This window comes from Anolis carolinensis, chromosome 3 (assembly GCF_035594765.1).
Source record: "Anolis carolinensis isolate JA03-04 chromosome 3, rAnoCar3.1.pri, whole genome shotgun sequence".
Taxonomy (NCBI): Eukaryota; Metazoa; Chordata; class Lepidosauria; order Squamata; family Dactyloidae; genus Anolis; species Anolis carolinensis.
The window spans coordinates 76,039,632-76,056,161 of record NC_085843.1 but is presented as its reverse complement, the minus strand read 5'-3'; the positions used below and the strand labels follow the sequence as shown (position 1 = coordinate 76,056,161).

General features: G+C 36.2%; 1 protein-coding gene across 1 annotated transcript in view; it reads right to left on the bottom strand.

The window, feature by feature from the left end:
- The window catches only part of son (SON DNA and RNA binding protein), a 44,680-nt gene that overhangs the window by 9,344 nt on the left and 18,806 nt on the right, over window positions 1-16,530 (bottom strand). The window contains exons 4-8 of the mRNA XM_003219025.4: window positions 11,490-11,653; window positions 10,849-10,992; window positions 9,709-9,891; window positions 7,546-7,656; window positions 6,813-6,929 (exon numbers count right to left, since the gene is read on the bottom strand). Of these exons, the coding sequence (XP_003219073.3) occupies window positions 6,813-6,929; window positions 7,546-7,656; window positions 9,709-9,891; window positions 10,849-10,992; window positions 11,490-11,653 (719 nt within the window). The remainder of the gene's footprint in view (window positions 1-6,812; window positions 6,930-7,545; window positions 7,657-9,708; window positions 9,892-10,848; window positions 10,993-11,489; window positions 11,654-16,530) is intronic.

Sequence of the window (16,530 nt, the reverse complement as noted above, 5' to 3'; positions counted from 1 at the left end):
AAATGTATACGATCGATTTGATAATTTTGTGTGTATGCACTGAACCATTAGAAAGAAAAAGTGTCACTATCTCAGCCACCCAAGTGGACAATTTTGAAGTATTTTATATTTTGGAATTCCGGATACTCAACCTTTAGCAAGTCATGTGTACCTATAATACAATTGCCTGTAATTCCAGACCTTATTTACCTGTAGGTTCGTACTACTGCACTCAATGGCAATTACTTTTATGTTGACAATTACAGGACTGCACTGTTAGGTATTTTGCTGTGCATTGAAGTGTTAATGATTCCAATGAGACTAGTTTTATTCACTGATTACTGGGCTTCTAAGCCTTTCTAGCCCTACAAACTATTTAAAATAAGTTTTTTAAATGGTATGTGAGGCCCTCAGTTTTACTCCAAACAGAAGTAACTTAGAATAAATCCAATATTTATATGGAAATGTTTATATGAAAATGTAACGTTTATACTCTGTTTTTAAGACAACTATTTGAATAATATGGGCATGTCTAAAATACTCTGAGGCTGAATATAATTTTAACAGGAATGATTAAAGTTTAATCATCTTTAACAGAAAGACAGGGAACTGATAGCTTTTTTTTTTAATTCCATCCAATTACATTCTGATGTTCTCATCTTGATATTCATACTATTGATTCTATGGCAGTTCCTAACCTGTGAACTCTCCGTTTTTCTGTCAGATAAAACTAATGCACTGCAGGTCTCTTGCCAGTAGATGGAACCAATCCATTTCATCTATATGTTGTTGGAAAGAGCTGACTGATTCATGATCAGTTTATAGGACAAACATCTTAAGAATCTGGGGAATAGGAGAAAATCAACACCAACATATATAGGAATAAAACAGCCAGTGCGGTATCTGGGCTACCACAGGAAAAGCTAGAATTTACCGCAACCTCTCAACGCCAAGGAAAGAGCAAATGCCTAAGATAGGGAATCATCAATACCCTATGAAGGATGAAATATCACAAAAGAGTGAATGCCTATTAACTAACATACATGCATACACACACAAAATAGAGTTCAGTAAGTAGACCATGTCTGCCACTGTCAATATTGGCAAAGCTTGATATTGGTTTAGAAATGAAAGTTTTCTAATTCCAATCTATATTTCCCATGTGCAGTACTGCTTGTGAGCAAAGGTTCAGACCTCCAACTTAGCAAATATTTTGTCTTTTAAGTGAACACAAGATGGTAATATCATGGATGAAGCAGGGAAGAGGACAGCTGAAACTTCTAGGGCTCTCTTGGTGCCTATGCACCTGAAAAGTAATAAAACTATGGAAATCACATTAGGGAAGACGCGAAGGCAGAGAAAAAAACAGCAAGAAGGTTAGGCAGTTTCTTACTATTTCAAATACAGTAGAGTTCCGGTTATCCAACATAAACAGGCGAGCGGAATGTCCGATAACCAGAATTTCAGATAATAGAGAGGCCCTATTATCCCCTCACAGCCCCCTTCAGGAAAGCCGAGGGGTGTTGCTAGGCACCAGCTTCCCCAAAGTGTGGGCCCCGGGTGCTTGGTGAAGGGAAGAGTCTCCTCCCTCCAGCAAGCACGTCGGATAATACGATAGATCGGTTAACCGGAAGTTGGATAACCGGAACTCTACTGTACTACGATTGCTTTAAGATACCATGTTGCTGGTACATTGTCTTCAAGGTCTTTTTAGAAAAACAGTTTGATAAAGATGCATCACAAAGACCTACATTCCACACTCAGAATAAATTACTTTCCATAATTCAATTTTCTTTGATGAATCAGGGTGTAATGATTACAATATCAAAGTATGATAGGTAAACTTGGTGTAGGAGCTGGAAGCTGTATCAAGTCCTATTCTTTCATCACTAGAAACCATATGTGGTGCCTGCCTTTCCAGAGCAAGCACATCCTATTTATCTAAACCAGTGTTTCTCAAGCTGTGCTTCTCCAGCTGTTTTGAACTTCAGCTCCCAGAAATCCCCACCATCTTACCAGCTGTTAGGAATTCTGGGAGTTAAAGTCCAAAACATCTGGAGGAGCACAGTTTGAGAAACTCTGATCTATACTATCTTATTCAACTTGAAAAGCAAGGACACCTTTTAAAAACTGTGGATTTTTCAGGATGTCACATGTTTTAAAAAATGTATACGAGGAGAAAAATACAACAAAAGTCCTGTTCTAGAGCATAGTATCCATATAGAGAAGAATGTTTTTTCTATAACTGGACACTCCAGGCAAAATTATATACTGAATATATTTTTACTTGCCTTTATCTTTCAGGTATGTCAATATATACTGCCCAGATGTCTCTTTTTGTACTACAGAGACCTAGTGCTGTATGATGACCATAAACATATCAGTTTAAGTCTCCTGAGAAATTTGAGAGATTTAACTATGTTTTGATCTTTGCTAAATGTTTAGAAGTCTATACACAAGTACAGCTCCTAAAGACCACATTTAAAAAAAAACCCAGCCCTCCTCCCCACCATTCTCTTCAATGTTGTTACCATGAAATGCTTACTTTGTTGGACAACCTTGCATTGCTCTCAGGAAGCATTAACATTGGCAGTCACTGGCTTCTGAAGTAAGGGAAGATAATTATTACAGCCTTGCACCCATGAAGCACTACTCTTTCTCCCATAAATGTTCACCTGAGCACTCACCAGAGAGTGAATAAGGATTCTTATTCATGGCCTCAATCGTGTAAGATCGTTAGAGACTTCCAGAGAAAATCTAGATCCTGAAAGGAGTCACCAGACTAGGACAGGGAAAGCTTGATAAGAGCATAGCATTCATAACAGCCAAGAAACACTCACTCACTGACAAACATTCATCTTACACTCCATCCTTACAAAAACGACTATTTCTCCTAGAGATATCAAAATTAACCAACTCTCCTATCCTAGAGAAGCCAAGTCACAAAATGTTTGTACATAACAGTTTTTAATTCAGAAGAGCAGAGGAATGTAGTAAAATATTAATATCCTGTTTGAAGTGCTCTAAACTTTCCATTATGACCTCATCCACAAATATGTTGTTGTATGATGATGTTAACATAAAGTAAAAATTGCCATTTAAATGTTGAGAATTTATATTTGGCAAAATAAAATAAGTGGCATTAGTTGAAAATTGATACTACTTAAACATAAGCCTAGAACTTCATAATAACCACAAAGCAGAAACCTATCTACATCTCTGGCACAAGGACTCAGCTATGTTTTTGTTTTTTGAAGGCATGTTTAAGTATTTTATCAACCTTCTTCCAAAGAGCCTCTGGTGCTTTATCATACATTTGAATAACAAGAAAATAAATATGCCTATAAAGAATAAACATGCTAGGCAGACACTCTTGGAGAGTTTAATTTTTTTTGCATTTGTAAATGAATTGCATCATTGGCAATGCAAACAGGAAACATTTATGATTTAATCTGCTGTTCATTAACAGATATTATTCGTTAGCCTGATGCCCAAACATTTTAACATGTATATGGCCCAAAGTCAAACAAATGAAAAACCAAACCAAACATAATTTCCCATTGTTTTTTTCTTTAAAAAGGTTTCTCTTCAACATAAAGCCTACTGGTAAGCTTATCTTTACTTGAATTGTAAAGGGAATACTGAATGTTCAAGGTATTCAGCCTGAACATTGTAAGGCAGATGTAAAATTTCACTTCTTGTTCAAATCCCAAATATTCTTTAGAGTCCTTAGACTACCACAATAAGTTTAATGGCACAGTGAATGTTTTTAGACAAAGGGGACTCAGTCTGATTTCCTTATGGCTCTACGGATATCAATGGGTCTTATTTCCAAGGATGAGTGCCCAGCAGCATAGAACAAACCAACTAACCCCTAAGTTAATGTAAAAAAGCCTTTTCAATCAAGATTTTAAAGCAAAAAAAAGTTTTCTGGTTGAGAATAGCATTTTATGTTGCCTGATTTAACCAGAAAAGTTTGAACAGAAAATGAGTACAATTTAAAATATAAAAATCAACTTTCAAGCTATTTCTGACTTTACTTCCATAAGGAAAAATATTTACAAGGAGAGGGCAACCACAACACAAAAATCATCTCTAAGATCAAGAGCAAAGTGCAGACCCCGAGTTACAAACATCTGACTTACAAACGACTTGGTTAAGAATGGGAGTGAGACAAGAAGAGAAATCTACCCCTAGAAAGGGAAATTCACTTCTGAAAGAGTTACCGTGGGGAAAAGGTGTTTCCACTGAAGCTTTATAACCAATCCTTGTTCCCATAACAAGCCAGATTTGTCAAAATCCAATTATTACAGGTACAGAAAGTGAAGTGGAATATTCTGAACAGGGCCACAGACAGCAAAACGAACACCATAAGTGTGTTAACCCTTCCCTATGCTAACTAATATGTGGGACTGAACCATCTCTTTGGTATCTACAGTGCTACAAAGGACTCACATTGGGGTGGGGGACGTTAATAGATGGAAATGCAAGTGTTTTGCCATATCCAACTATTCCTAACATAGAAAAAGCAGTAACTAGTAAATATCCCCAGTTAAAACTCTACCTGCTCATAGCAAAATCATATTTCATCACACTGACATTCCAATACTACTCAAATCAAGAAAAGCAGCAGCTAAAAGACTGTTATGTAAGGACAGATTAAGACACAAAGAGAAGGGCAGAAATCTTACAAATGATTTGACAAACTAATTTTTAAAGAAGAGGCTAAAAGATTCTCATTCTCCAGAGACCTGATGAGAACAATTGACCAATGCAAGTCAAGAGGCCATTCACCTTGTCTTGAAAATCTTAAGAAGGACCCTTACCCTAGTAGTGCTATGTTCAGGTGGCAACATCACTATAACATACACTAAATATATTAAGGCACCTCTGAGCTCCCACTATCACCAAATAATGTCTACATGATCACTACACAACCAGTATACTGCAGTCAGAATGAGCTGCAAAAAGTAAATAGAATATTAAGTAGGAACCATTTAACCCACCCAATGTCACATGCTTTTATTAAAATGAGGGGGAAACCAAATTATTTTGAATTATTTTGTTTTCAGAATGTCATGATTCAAGAACCTCTTTCTCAGTCTTCTCATATTTTATTAAAAACTACTGGCATAGACCTAATAGATACATTGCCAATTAAATTATAGCAAGTGTGGGTATCTTATGTGAACAGTACATGGGTGATGAAAGACAAACATACAACCAGCTTCAGCAAAACTTTTGTTAAAATGGCTGTTGTCATTCCACGTCATTTTTATTTCCACAAAGAAAATCTGTTCAGCAGGTAATATTTACAGATATTAATATATTTACAGAATTTCCCATATACTTTTAATTACAAAAGTGTAAAAGTGTATAATACATTTTATCAACAGCAGTCTAAAAAAGCCCTCTAGCTACTGTATCTAGGTGCTTATGTATAAACAACAATCCACTTTTCAAATTGGTTGGCTCCAAGAAACAGTGCTATGTCAAAACAGCTGAAGCTAGAAAATGGGTAAAATTAATTCTGACAGACAAGTGCGTTGAGAAATATGAAATATCATTTGTCAAGACTGTAAAAATATACTTGCCAAGCATGCAGCCTTACTCTCCGGGGGGGGGGGGGGGGGGGGGGTCTTCCGAATTCTCTGGCACAGTCTAATCTTAAATCTAATTTGTCAAATTGTTTCGAAAACTCAGAATCCCCTTCTTCACAGTAGTTTTCTCCTTGGAACCATCCAATAATTATGTATCCATTTACTACTATTTAAGGTATTTTTGTATTGCCACCCAACCAACATGGGCTCCCGGGACAATGAGCAAAAGTTTATAGAGAGCAGGTCAGAATTCATTATATAAATCTTAGCTGTGACCAAATTATCCATTTATTATTTTAATCTTCTTCTAATCCCTATAAACCACTGATCAACTCATGCCAGACACATATTCTTTGCTTCTCCTCAGACCTCACCAAGATATATAATCCTGCTTGATAGATACATTTTGCAGGCTCCTGCCCAGCAGTTTGCAAGTTCCTCAACCCCCTTTTTAGCACAAGATACTGAGATCAATCTGCTTGTCCTTCATGTGGTATTGTTCCTCTTCCTCAGAATAAGACAACCAAACATTTTCCTCATGATAATCCAACAATGCAGAGAATAGATTAATGTCTTTCCTCATAAGAACTGAGCAGACTATGCAATCTTTCTAGATGGTACTGCTATGAGCATGAAGTCATGAGGATCTCAAGTCCCTCTTCAAAGAAAAGATAAGGTTAAGTTCCTGCCTATTTTCATTTTGAGATGAAGGTAAAAGGTGAGGAGCCCTCAACTACACAGATAGAGCCATCCATGTTGTTGCTCCATTTTCAAGGCTGCACCCAAAAGAAGCAAGCAAGTTGATTTTTACAGCCCTGTTAACCACTCACTGAACTGTCAAAAGTTTAATGAAATCACAATCAAATTGAACTCTACCTGGGTAAGCAATAGATATGTTCCACTCAATTGCATCCATATTACAGGAATATTTCAGCACAAGATAACAGTAACCAGTGGGAATAATTAAAATTCTTCCATACAAATGAGTATAGATCTTTCTCCCAGTTTCTACAGTTCACTGTAATCGGTATTAACTACAGAGGCATAGTAGATACAGACTCCATAACAAAAAGGTAAACACATTTTGAAAAACCACAAAAGTAAATTAATTCAGTTTACGTGTCTAATTTAGGAGGCTATTAATGTCCTAAGTGTATCGCTATCACTTCTTCCAGAGATTTCAAAAGAATTTAATGTGTGACATTTGGACTCATCTGTCTGAATATCATCTACCTTTTTGACCCAAGCTTGGGGACCGCTGTTGGATAACTGTTCTGAAGACAAGACCTGTGCTCCAGTGCTTCCTGTAAAATGGCCTGGTATAGAATTCAGCTCAGCCCAGGCATCAATCTGAAAAAAGAAATGTGATGAACTAGTAAATTTTAAACATGCATAGGAACCAATCTCCTTGTGGGAGTGCCAAACTGTGTACACATCTAAGAACAAGCACATTTCCATTTCAAAATTATTTTTAAAAACACATTCACGAATTCTGCATCCATGGATTTAATTAACCACAGCTCAAAAATATTCAGGAGGAAAAGCAAATCTTGATTTTGCCAGGCCAAGCACTACAAAGATGTATAAGCATAACCTGCTATAGCCTCCTGCCAGTTCACAGATTCTCAAGCTCTCCCTGGCAATCGTTTTAATTTTATACAAGGGATCCCATTTTACTACACCACTGTATATAATGGGACCTAAGCATCCATGGATTTTGGTTTCCACAGGGGGGGGTCCAAGAATCAAATATCAGTGGATACCAAGAGCTCACTGCATAAGCTAATTTACCCTTCCAAAATCATGACTTTAATTTAGACAAGAAATTTAAGATAGTAAGAATTTTAAAATTAATATGACTAGAAACTTGCATAAGAACATAAACATTTCAGCAATCATAGTATGCTTCAGCTTTCATATAGATTTTAAGAAACATCATTAAGATTCAATAGAAGCTGTAACTTACCCGTTCCTGTGCACGATTTAATAAGCACATTGCCTCTAAATCAAATGTGTTTTCTGTAAGCCTTTTCTGGGCTATAGTCCTCTCGCTCAGAGCTGATGAGATATCTACAGGCTAGAAAACAATACAGATATCCGTTTTGAATGCACACAACTTTGCCAATGTATTCCTTAGGGAGAAAAAGTTATTTGTATAAAATCCAGTTTAACATCTTAAGCCACCACAGACGGGAAACTGGATTCTCACCAGTCCCTAGATGCCCTGAATACTACACCTGTGTCTGGGAATGACTAGGAGGTCACTAAGGCATGGACTAAATCTGCACTCTCCCTTTAGAAACCCTGAATGGCATGGTTTATAGACAAGAGGGAACAGATTTAATCCAAATCATAATTAAATTGATATGTGTGCCGTTCTTCAATTTTCTTCCACACAAGTGAATGGTCAGTTCACCTCCAGGAGAAAAATGTTGATTACAACATGAAGATCCACATTGCAAGAAGCAAATTCTTCTTTGAACCAAGGTGCACCAGCCCTGCTCACTTTGTTTTGAACGAATGTTATTTAGTAGAAAAATAAGGCCACTTCCAGTTTTGGAGGAAGACATTTGTGTACCTAAAAATAGGGAGAAAACAGCTGAACATTTTCTTTAAAACAGTGGTCCCAACCTGTGGTCCGTGGAGCACCAGTGGTCCCCAAGAACTAAAATATGGTCCGGCCTCACAGTTACTACACTGTTGTAATGAGAGCGAGTGGTCTCGCAAAACCCCCTTATAGTGTCGAGTCAACTGGGATGTCAGGAGGGGAGAGGCTGAGTACCAACGAAAGGCAACAAGCTTCCTGACTGCTGTTTCTCCTCCTCCTCCCTCCCCTTGAGCAGAGCCATTCAATGTGGCGCCTGGAAGCAGGGGCGCCTTGGTGTCTTCATTTTTAGGTCTGTTCCTAGGGTTATTTGGAGTGCTGATTCAGAAAATTGCATTGGATAGACCACATGAACTCGAGATTATTCAATATGGTTTTTGTGGGTGAGCAGATGGTGACTACTGGATGGCATATGTTTTGTTTCGTAAACTAGAACTGATGTGGTATATCTAATGCAATTTTCTGAATCAACACCCCAGATAACCAAACTGAATCTAAATTTGACCAAAAACTGATTTGTATACCTTTTGGTACTAATGCTGGAAAGTGGTCAATGTGGTCTCTGGTCAAAAAAAGGTTGAGCTTTTAATGATACCCACAGAAAACAATATAAAAAGTTTAAAATCTAGGAAAAATTAACAAAAAGCACAAGAAAGTTTATGAAAAATACACACACCCAACTAAACCAAGAGCCAAACACACATGGCCCAGGTTAAGACAGGAAAATGATCTGAGAGAGGAACTAAAAACAAGACCATTAAGGTTCTATTTCAGTGGTTTTCAACCTGTGAGTCCCCAGATGTTTTGACCTTCAACTCCCAGAAATCCTAAAAGATGGAAAAACTGGCTGGGATTAATGAGAACTGCCTCCAATATACTCTGAAGTTACCTAGTCTCATAAACGTATCTCAAGTGTGTATTCAACATATGGAGGGTCAGATATCTCATGATATACACGTAATTTGCTTCTGCACACACCCAAAATTTTCTAATGATGCATAATTTTACTAGTGCTACACATTTATAATAGCCAAGTCTTCATAAAGAAGCAAACCTTACTGGAATACTATTATTTCAACAGTTACATAAGCCACCAGAAAATCCCTACATTTAAATAGTTAATTAGCGATTGGCACAGTTAGGCAGCATGATACTAAGCTCACCATCCAATTAGTTTTACTGATTCTATTTAACATAGATATAGCACCAGAATCAGACACAAACCCTTTAAAGGTATTATCGAGAACATTAACACTGGAGTTTCTGACACCTGATACAAACATGCAGAAAAGCTTTCAACATTTTTCTCACTATCAGGCAACGAACAGACAGTTCTGGACACAAGAAATGTCAAAACGAGGTGCAGTTCAGTTTCATTTACACTAAGTTAGAATCCTTTATGAGAATTGTCTACAATGAGGCATATATTCTACAAATTGCCTTAAAAAGATTCAAAGCAAACACCCCTTACATCTTTCAGGTAACATCTTTATAGCCTTGTATTAATATCTTGTTCCATTTTACCTCCAGATTAGCTGGGTTGGGAAACACATCATCTTTCTTTTCCTCCTTGTTCTTATCAACTGGAACCCATTCTCCATATGCACTATCAGCTTCTTTTTTCCTGTGTTGAGATCCAGAAGAAACAGGAAACTCTTTTGTCAAAGTAACCTGGTTTTTCGGAGGTGGTGGCTTTACGGTCGGAGTCTCAAGAGAGGGAGAAGAAACATTACAATCATGAGTAAGCATATATTATACATGCGGAGTGCATTCTTAGTGCTCAACTAAACCAATGTGTTCTAAACAGAACAGTTTATGAAAATTAATATTCTAATATTCTACAGATTAGGTTTGATTTCTATTTTTGCCATCTCCCCTCTTTTTAAGCAGTCATGAATTCTGTAAGCATATATTATCAATGGAGATAACAATTTCTAGTCAGAACTTGTCTAAACCTATTGTGAAAAAAGGGATTATAGACATAGAAAGTAATGTCCCCTTTTCTCTTCTGACTCTTTGCAGCACTACTTTCTTGTAGAGGTCAGCCTTGATCACACAATGATGCAATTTAATTCAACCGCTATTCTGGTTATCCTCTGGCAAGTAATTACTTCCTGATTACAAAGAAGGACATTTTCTGGATAAGGCAAACTAGGATGAACCGATTGTTTTGTTATTTTTATAATTCATGCACTAGTTTTGTACAAACAGATATCTTATTGTTGAGAAGGGGCAACTGACACAACCCACAAATAGAATTTGCATTAAAGTAGTCAAACTGGGTGTTCGCTGTGTTTCAGTAGCAGAATGAATACCTGAAAAATATAGCTATGAACTTCCCAAATAGAGTAAATATCAATTAATTTGCACGGACAGAGTAAAACTCTCACATACTAATTATTATTTTCCAACGAATATTTATATACTCTAGTTTTTAAATGTATTACAGTTCTAAATTCCGTTTCCAAAGCAGTGAGTGTATGCCTAGGCAATTAGTTACTGCTTTTTTAAAGAGTGGCCAAAACTAACAATATTGCTTTGCAACAAATAATCTTGTAACAAATCACTATTATCCCATTTTTCTTCTTGTCGTGCTTATTTTCCATAAGAGAACACATGGATACATAAAACAATCTTTAAAAGTGTGATTTTAATGACACTTACAGTTAAGTTGAAAAAAATAGGCTTTGGCTCATTGAGTTTAAAGGGATGATTAATAAAAGGATGTTCCTCTTCCTCTTCATCAGATACATGAGGTTTATTCACAATAACATCATCTTCCTGACTTTGTGCTATCTTCTTGCATTTCTAAAAAAAGTCAACCAACATGGATGCTTAATATAAGAGAATATGCAGATAAAACTAATGGGAAGATCCAAGGACCGGCCATTATGAGAAGAAAACAACTATCTAGCAGTACTATGACATCAAGACATAACTTGAAGCACACTTTGGTTAAATTATTTGTATTTCCAGTACAACAGAGCATTCTTAAATTGCCATGAAATCATCACATGTTAAAGATATGAAGCCAGATAGCAGCCATGTAACACTTGCTTGGGAGCTGCTTATTACTTAAGAGAAGCATAATCTTATCGCACTTCAACATTGAAGCAATATTATTCTCAACTCTTAAAATGTGTCAAAACCTATATTCTATTCCAACATCATTGTGTCCTACCATAACTCCAGCATATTCAAAAATTCTGCAGCTGCTCAGATTTGTATAGGTTTGAAGAACAAATATTGTAGAAGCCATTTTTGCCAGACAATTTTGCTTTTACTTTCCCAAGTATTCTTCTTACCTCAGTGAGTTCCAATATTGTCTCTTTTGCCGACTTTGAAATAACCTTCTCCTCCTTCTTTTCTGGAGTTATAACAGGCATCAGGCTTGGAGGCAGAGGAACGCCAGCCTTAGCACACATGGCAGCTGCATTAGCTTTGGCTATTTCAAGGAGCTGTGCCTTGTCTACAAAATATTAAAATGCTATTACTTTATATTATGTCAGATGTCCCTGCTATAAAGAACACTAGACATAGTTTTAAAAGTAGTAGTACTTTCAATGCTTGACAAGTATTTGGGCCTCTGCAGCCACTTCAGACAATCCCACAGTATAAATATAAAATCAAGGTGCACACGAAGGTGTTGGTGGATGAATTTAACTATACATGCATTTTAAATTTTATAATTCATGGTTTAATAGAGTCTAATTAGTTTTAATTGATGTGGTACTGTTTTATTGTTTATTAATATGTCGTTGTTTTATTGAATGTATTTTGGGCAATGCAATTTGACGACTGTTGTAAGCCGCCCTGAGTCCCTCCGGGTGAGAAGGGCGGGGTAAAAATGATGTAAATAAATAAGTAAATTAGGAAAAAATATTTTCCCAAGTTCATCCCTTCAATTCAGGAGTGGAGAAAGTGCAACACGCAGGCCAGGTACTCCCCATGAATCTCACTTCTGAATTACTTAAACCTCCCCATTGTGTATATTCTCAACGATTTTGACATGGTTTTCACATCCAACCTTTCCAATGTGTGCAAACACACAAAGAACGTTACTCAATCCCAGCGTACCCTCCCTCACTCCCTCTTTTCGTTCCATTTCACTTCAAAAATGGCAACAGAAAATAACAAGGAAATACTTCCCATTGACATTTTAGAGGCAAAATAAAGAGGAAACCAGATATTTTAATATATGAAGAGGTACTCTTTGGAGGACTGGTGGTTGAAAATTGGTCCCTGGTCCCAGACTTTATCCTTCCTTCTCTATATGGTAGGAAAGATTATCCTGTTTTCATCACAAATAAGAGAACTAGGGGATTTTACAATATGAAATGCTGCTGGTGGGTCTGGAGCCCAGAAGGAAAACAAGACTTCTTGTTAATCACTTGTGATTGGAATCATAGAGTTGGAAGAGACAACGAAGGCCATTCAAGTTCAACCCCCCGCTATGTTGGAACACACAATCAAAGCAGTCATGAGAAGCTCCAAAGAAGGAGACTCCACCACACTCCAAGGCAGCAGAATGTGCTGTCAGGAAGTAGAATCTCTCTCTCTTTTTTTTTAATTTTCTTTTTGATACATCATAACAATTAACAATTAACAATTTTTGCCATACATAACTTATTTCAGTATACATTGTTCCAAAGGTAACTATTTCTTAAATGACATTTTAAACAGTTCTTAGAAATGTATCACCCTCCCCCCATACCCCCCACCCCCTGGAACAGCCCTTCAAAATTGTCAATACATCAGTTTAATCGTGTGGAACGCCTGGTTCAAGGTGCGGTATCTTTCATCTCCGTCTATTTTATCGATTAGAACAGTCCATTTCTTTAACCAGTCTTGATCTTTTAGGCTATTTGTATATATATTTTTCTTTTGAATGATGAAATCGTTAATTATATTATCTGATATATAAGCCCACCAGGTTTCTACATCCCATTTTGTATCATCCCTCCATCCTCGGGTTATCGTGGCTTGTATTGCGGCTGTCATATATTTTAGAATCTCTGTCCAATTATTGTTATCTTCCCTTACCTTTACTGTGAGAGACATGTATCTAGCTTTGTCCCATATTAATTCTTTCCCTATTATTTCTTCCATTATTTTTCTTATTTTTCTATAGGAAGTTCTGAATTTTTCTACAGTCCCACCACATGTGGGAAAATGTACCTATTTCCCCACAGTTATGCCAACACTTATTTGAAGTATTTCCCGTTATATGTGCTACTTGTGTATAGAGTGGGGTTCTATACCATTTAGATATTATTTTCCTTTAATCCTTATATGCTTAATTTTATGAATATTGTCAATCCAAGTCCCAATTAATTTCTCAGTGAAGTTTTTTCCTGTTTCCAATTATTTATAATGGTTATTTTTGTATTGTAAGTTAATGTGATTAGTACATCATACAATAGCCCAGTTATTCCTTTATCTATTTCTATTTTCCTTTTAATTATTCTATCCAGTGGGGTTTCAACTACTTCTCTTCTTTTCATGGCCTGGGCTTTACTGGACAGACCTAACCATGCTATCCAGTTCCCTTGACCACATTTATCTTTTATTTTATCCCACTTTAGTATTTCTCCTTTGGGATTCATGATGTCCCCAATCCTTTTGAAACCGTTTTCCTTCAGTGCCCTAATTAGATTTGTGAATGTCTTGTCCTTATTTTCCAATGTTTCTAGTGGGAAAGGGTCAATTTTATTTATTTGTAATTTATTTTGCCATTTTTTCCAGATTAACAACATTGAAAAACAAGGGCCCGCTTTTAAATTCTTTAAGTCTTTTCTATCAATTCTCTCTCCCAATAATGTTCCCCTTTGCCAATTATTTGCTTCCTTTTCTATTTGTACCCACTTTTTTGACCCTTCCAATTCGAATTCTAATAGCCTCGCTAACTGGCTCGCCTCGTAGTATATTCCCAACGAGGGAGCTCCCCAACCACCCATTTCTTGTTTACTATAGTATAAAAAGTTGGCAATTCTATTTTTGTTTCCTCCCACTACCCATTGTTTGATAGAGTTATCCCACTTCTTCAACAAATTGGTAGGAATATTCACCGGGAGGGTTTGGAACAAGAATAAAAATTTGGGCAAGATCTTTATCTTATAGATTTTTAGCCTTGTAGATATGTCTCGGAATTTCTTTCCCCATGTAATAATTTGTTTGCTTATATTTTTCCATAGGTGATTATAGTTAATTTGTATGATATTGTTGATGTTTTTTGGTATATCCACTCCTAGGTATTTCATCTTCTTTTTCCCCAATTTTACTCCCATAATGTTTTGAACCTTCTTGAGCTCTTCCCATGTTAAATTTTTGTGTAATATCTCTGATTTGCCTAAATTTATTGTGAGGCCTGAAGTTTTTCCAAAGTCTTTAACTGTTTTGACTAATGATTGTAGTGATTCCTCCACCTCCCCTAAAATTATCATAACATCATCAGCATATAAATTAATTTTAATGTCTTCCTTGCCCACCTTATAGCCTTTAATGACCGGGTTATTCCTTACTAAGTTTGCTAAGGGTTCAATGGCTAATGAAAATAGGGCCGGGGAAAGGGGGCATCCTTGTTTAGTTCCTCTATTAATATTTATTTGTCTGGTTTGTGTCCCATTTACTGAGATAGTTGCTTTGTTTTCACTATATAGTTCTTTTATTACCTTGCACACTTTCCCCCCCATATTACATTCCTCGCAGAGTCTGTTCAAATATTTGTGATCTATTGAGTCGAATGCTTTGCAAAAGTCCAATTTTAATATAAGTACTTTAGATTTTTTTTCTGTGGCATGGTTCAAAATGTTCAAAATATTCCTTATAGGGTCCGCTAATTTCCTGTTTTTTACAAATCCATATTGATCTTTGTTAATTATATCCGGTATTATAGCTCTCAGTCTTTTTGCTAATATTTTAGTAAATATTTTGTAGTCCACATTGCTTAGGGATATTGGTCTATAAGAGTTAGGATCGGTTTCATCCTTATTTGGTTTTAGGATTGTGAGAATTTCCGAAAATTTCCAGGTATTTGGTACATTTTGTTTCTCCATTATTTCATTAAACAGTGTAACAAGGTTGGGGGTAATATCGTCCTTAAATATTTTATAAAGGTTTGTTGTAAAGCCATCTGGCCCAGGTGATGAATTTATTTTTAGACTTTCTATTGTTTGTTCAATTTCTGTTTTAGTTATTGTACTATTTAGATTAGATTTTGCCTGTGAATTTATTATTTTTTCCAAGAGGCCTACTTGTTTGATTGACTCTTTACCTTCGTAAAGTTTTTCATAGTAATGAGCCATAATCTCCCTGATTTCCTCCTCTGTAGATCTCAAATGTCCTCTATCATCTTTCAACTTAAGTATTCTGTTTCTAGCTTGTTTTGATTTTAGGACTCTGGCCAATCTCTTCGAATTATTAATTGAATTGATTTGATAATCATTTTTAACCCATAAGTATTTTTTGTGGTCTCTATTTTATCTAAATTCTCCAATTGCTTTTTTTTTCTTTCCAGTTTGTCTTATTTTCTACTGTTGGATTTTTTTGGAATTGTAGGAATGCGTCCTCAGTCTCTAATCTTAATTTGTCAAATGTATGCTTTTCTTTCCTATTGATCCCTATTTCCAATGAGATGCAAGTGCCCCTTATGGTTGCTTTAAAAGCATCCCATAAAGTCTCTTCTTTTATTTGTGGTTGTCTATTAAATTGAAAAAATTCTTGAATCTGTTGTTTAATGACCTGTTTATCCTTTTCATTGAATGTTACCTTGGGGTTGAATATCCATTTCCTCGGTGGCTTCCTTACTGGGTTTCCTAATTTTAACAGGAGGGGAGCATGATCTCCTGGCCAGTCGTTCCCCACTTTAATCTCCTTTATTTGTCTTGAATTATTAATTCCAACTATGAAGTAGTCTATTGCAGTGAATTTTGTATGCCTATGGGAATAAAAGGTTGGGGAAGTAGAATCTCTTTTCCTGCAGTTTGAACTCCTTGCTATGTCTCCTAGTTTCTTGAGCAGCAGAAAACAAACCTGCTGCATCCTCAATATAACATTATTTCGAATACTTAAAGATGGCTATCATGTCACTGCTTAACCTTCTCTTCCCCAGATTAAACATACCCAATTCCCTAAAGGTGGAAACAAGGCAGAATCAAATACTGTATGAAGGTTTGGCCTTCAAGAAATGAAGTAGAAGATGGTGAAGCTCCATTCTCTGAAAAAATGAGACCAGAAGCAAACTTTGACAGAGACCATGAACTAAGACCAAATATTAGAGTTAAACTAAAAAAGCACACTAAATCAACCATCATGCCAAATACAACTTGAAGAACATCCTACAGAATG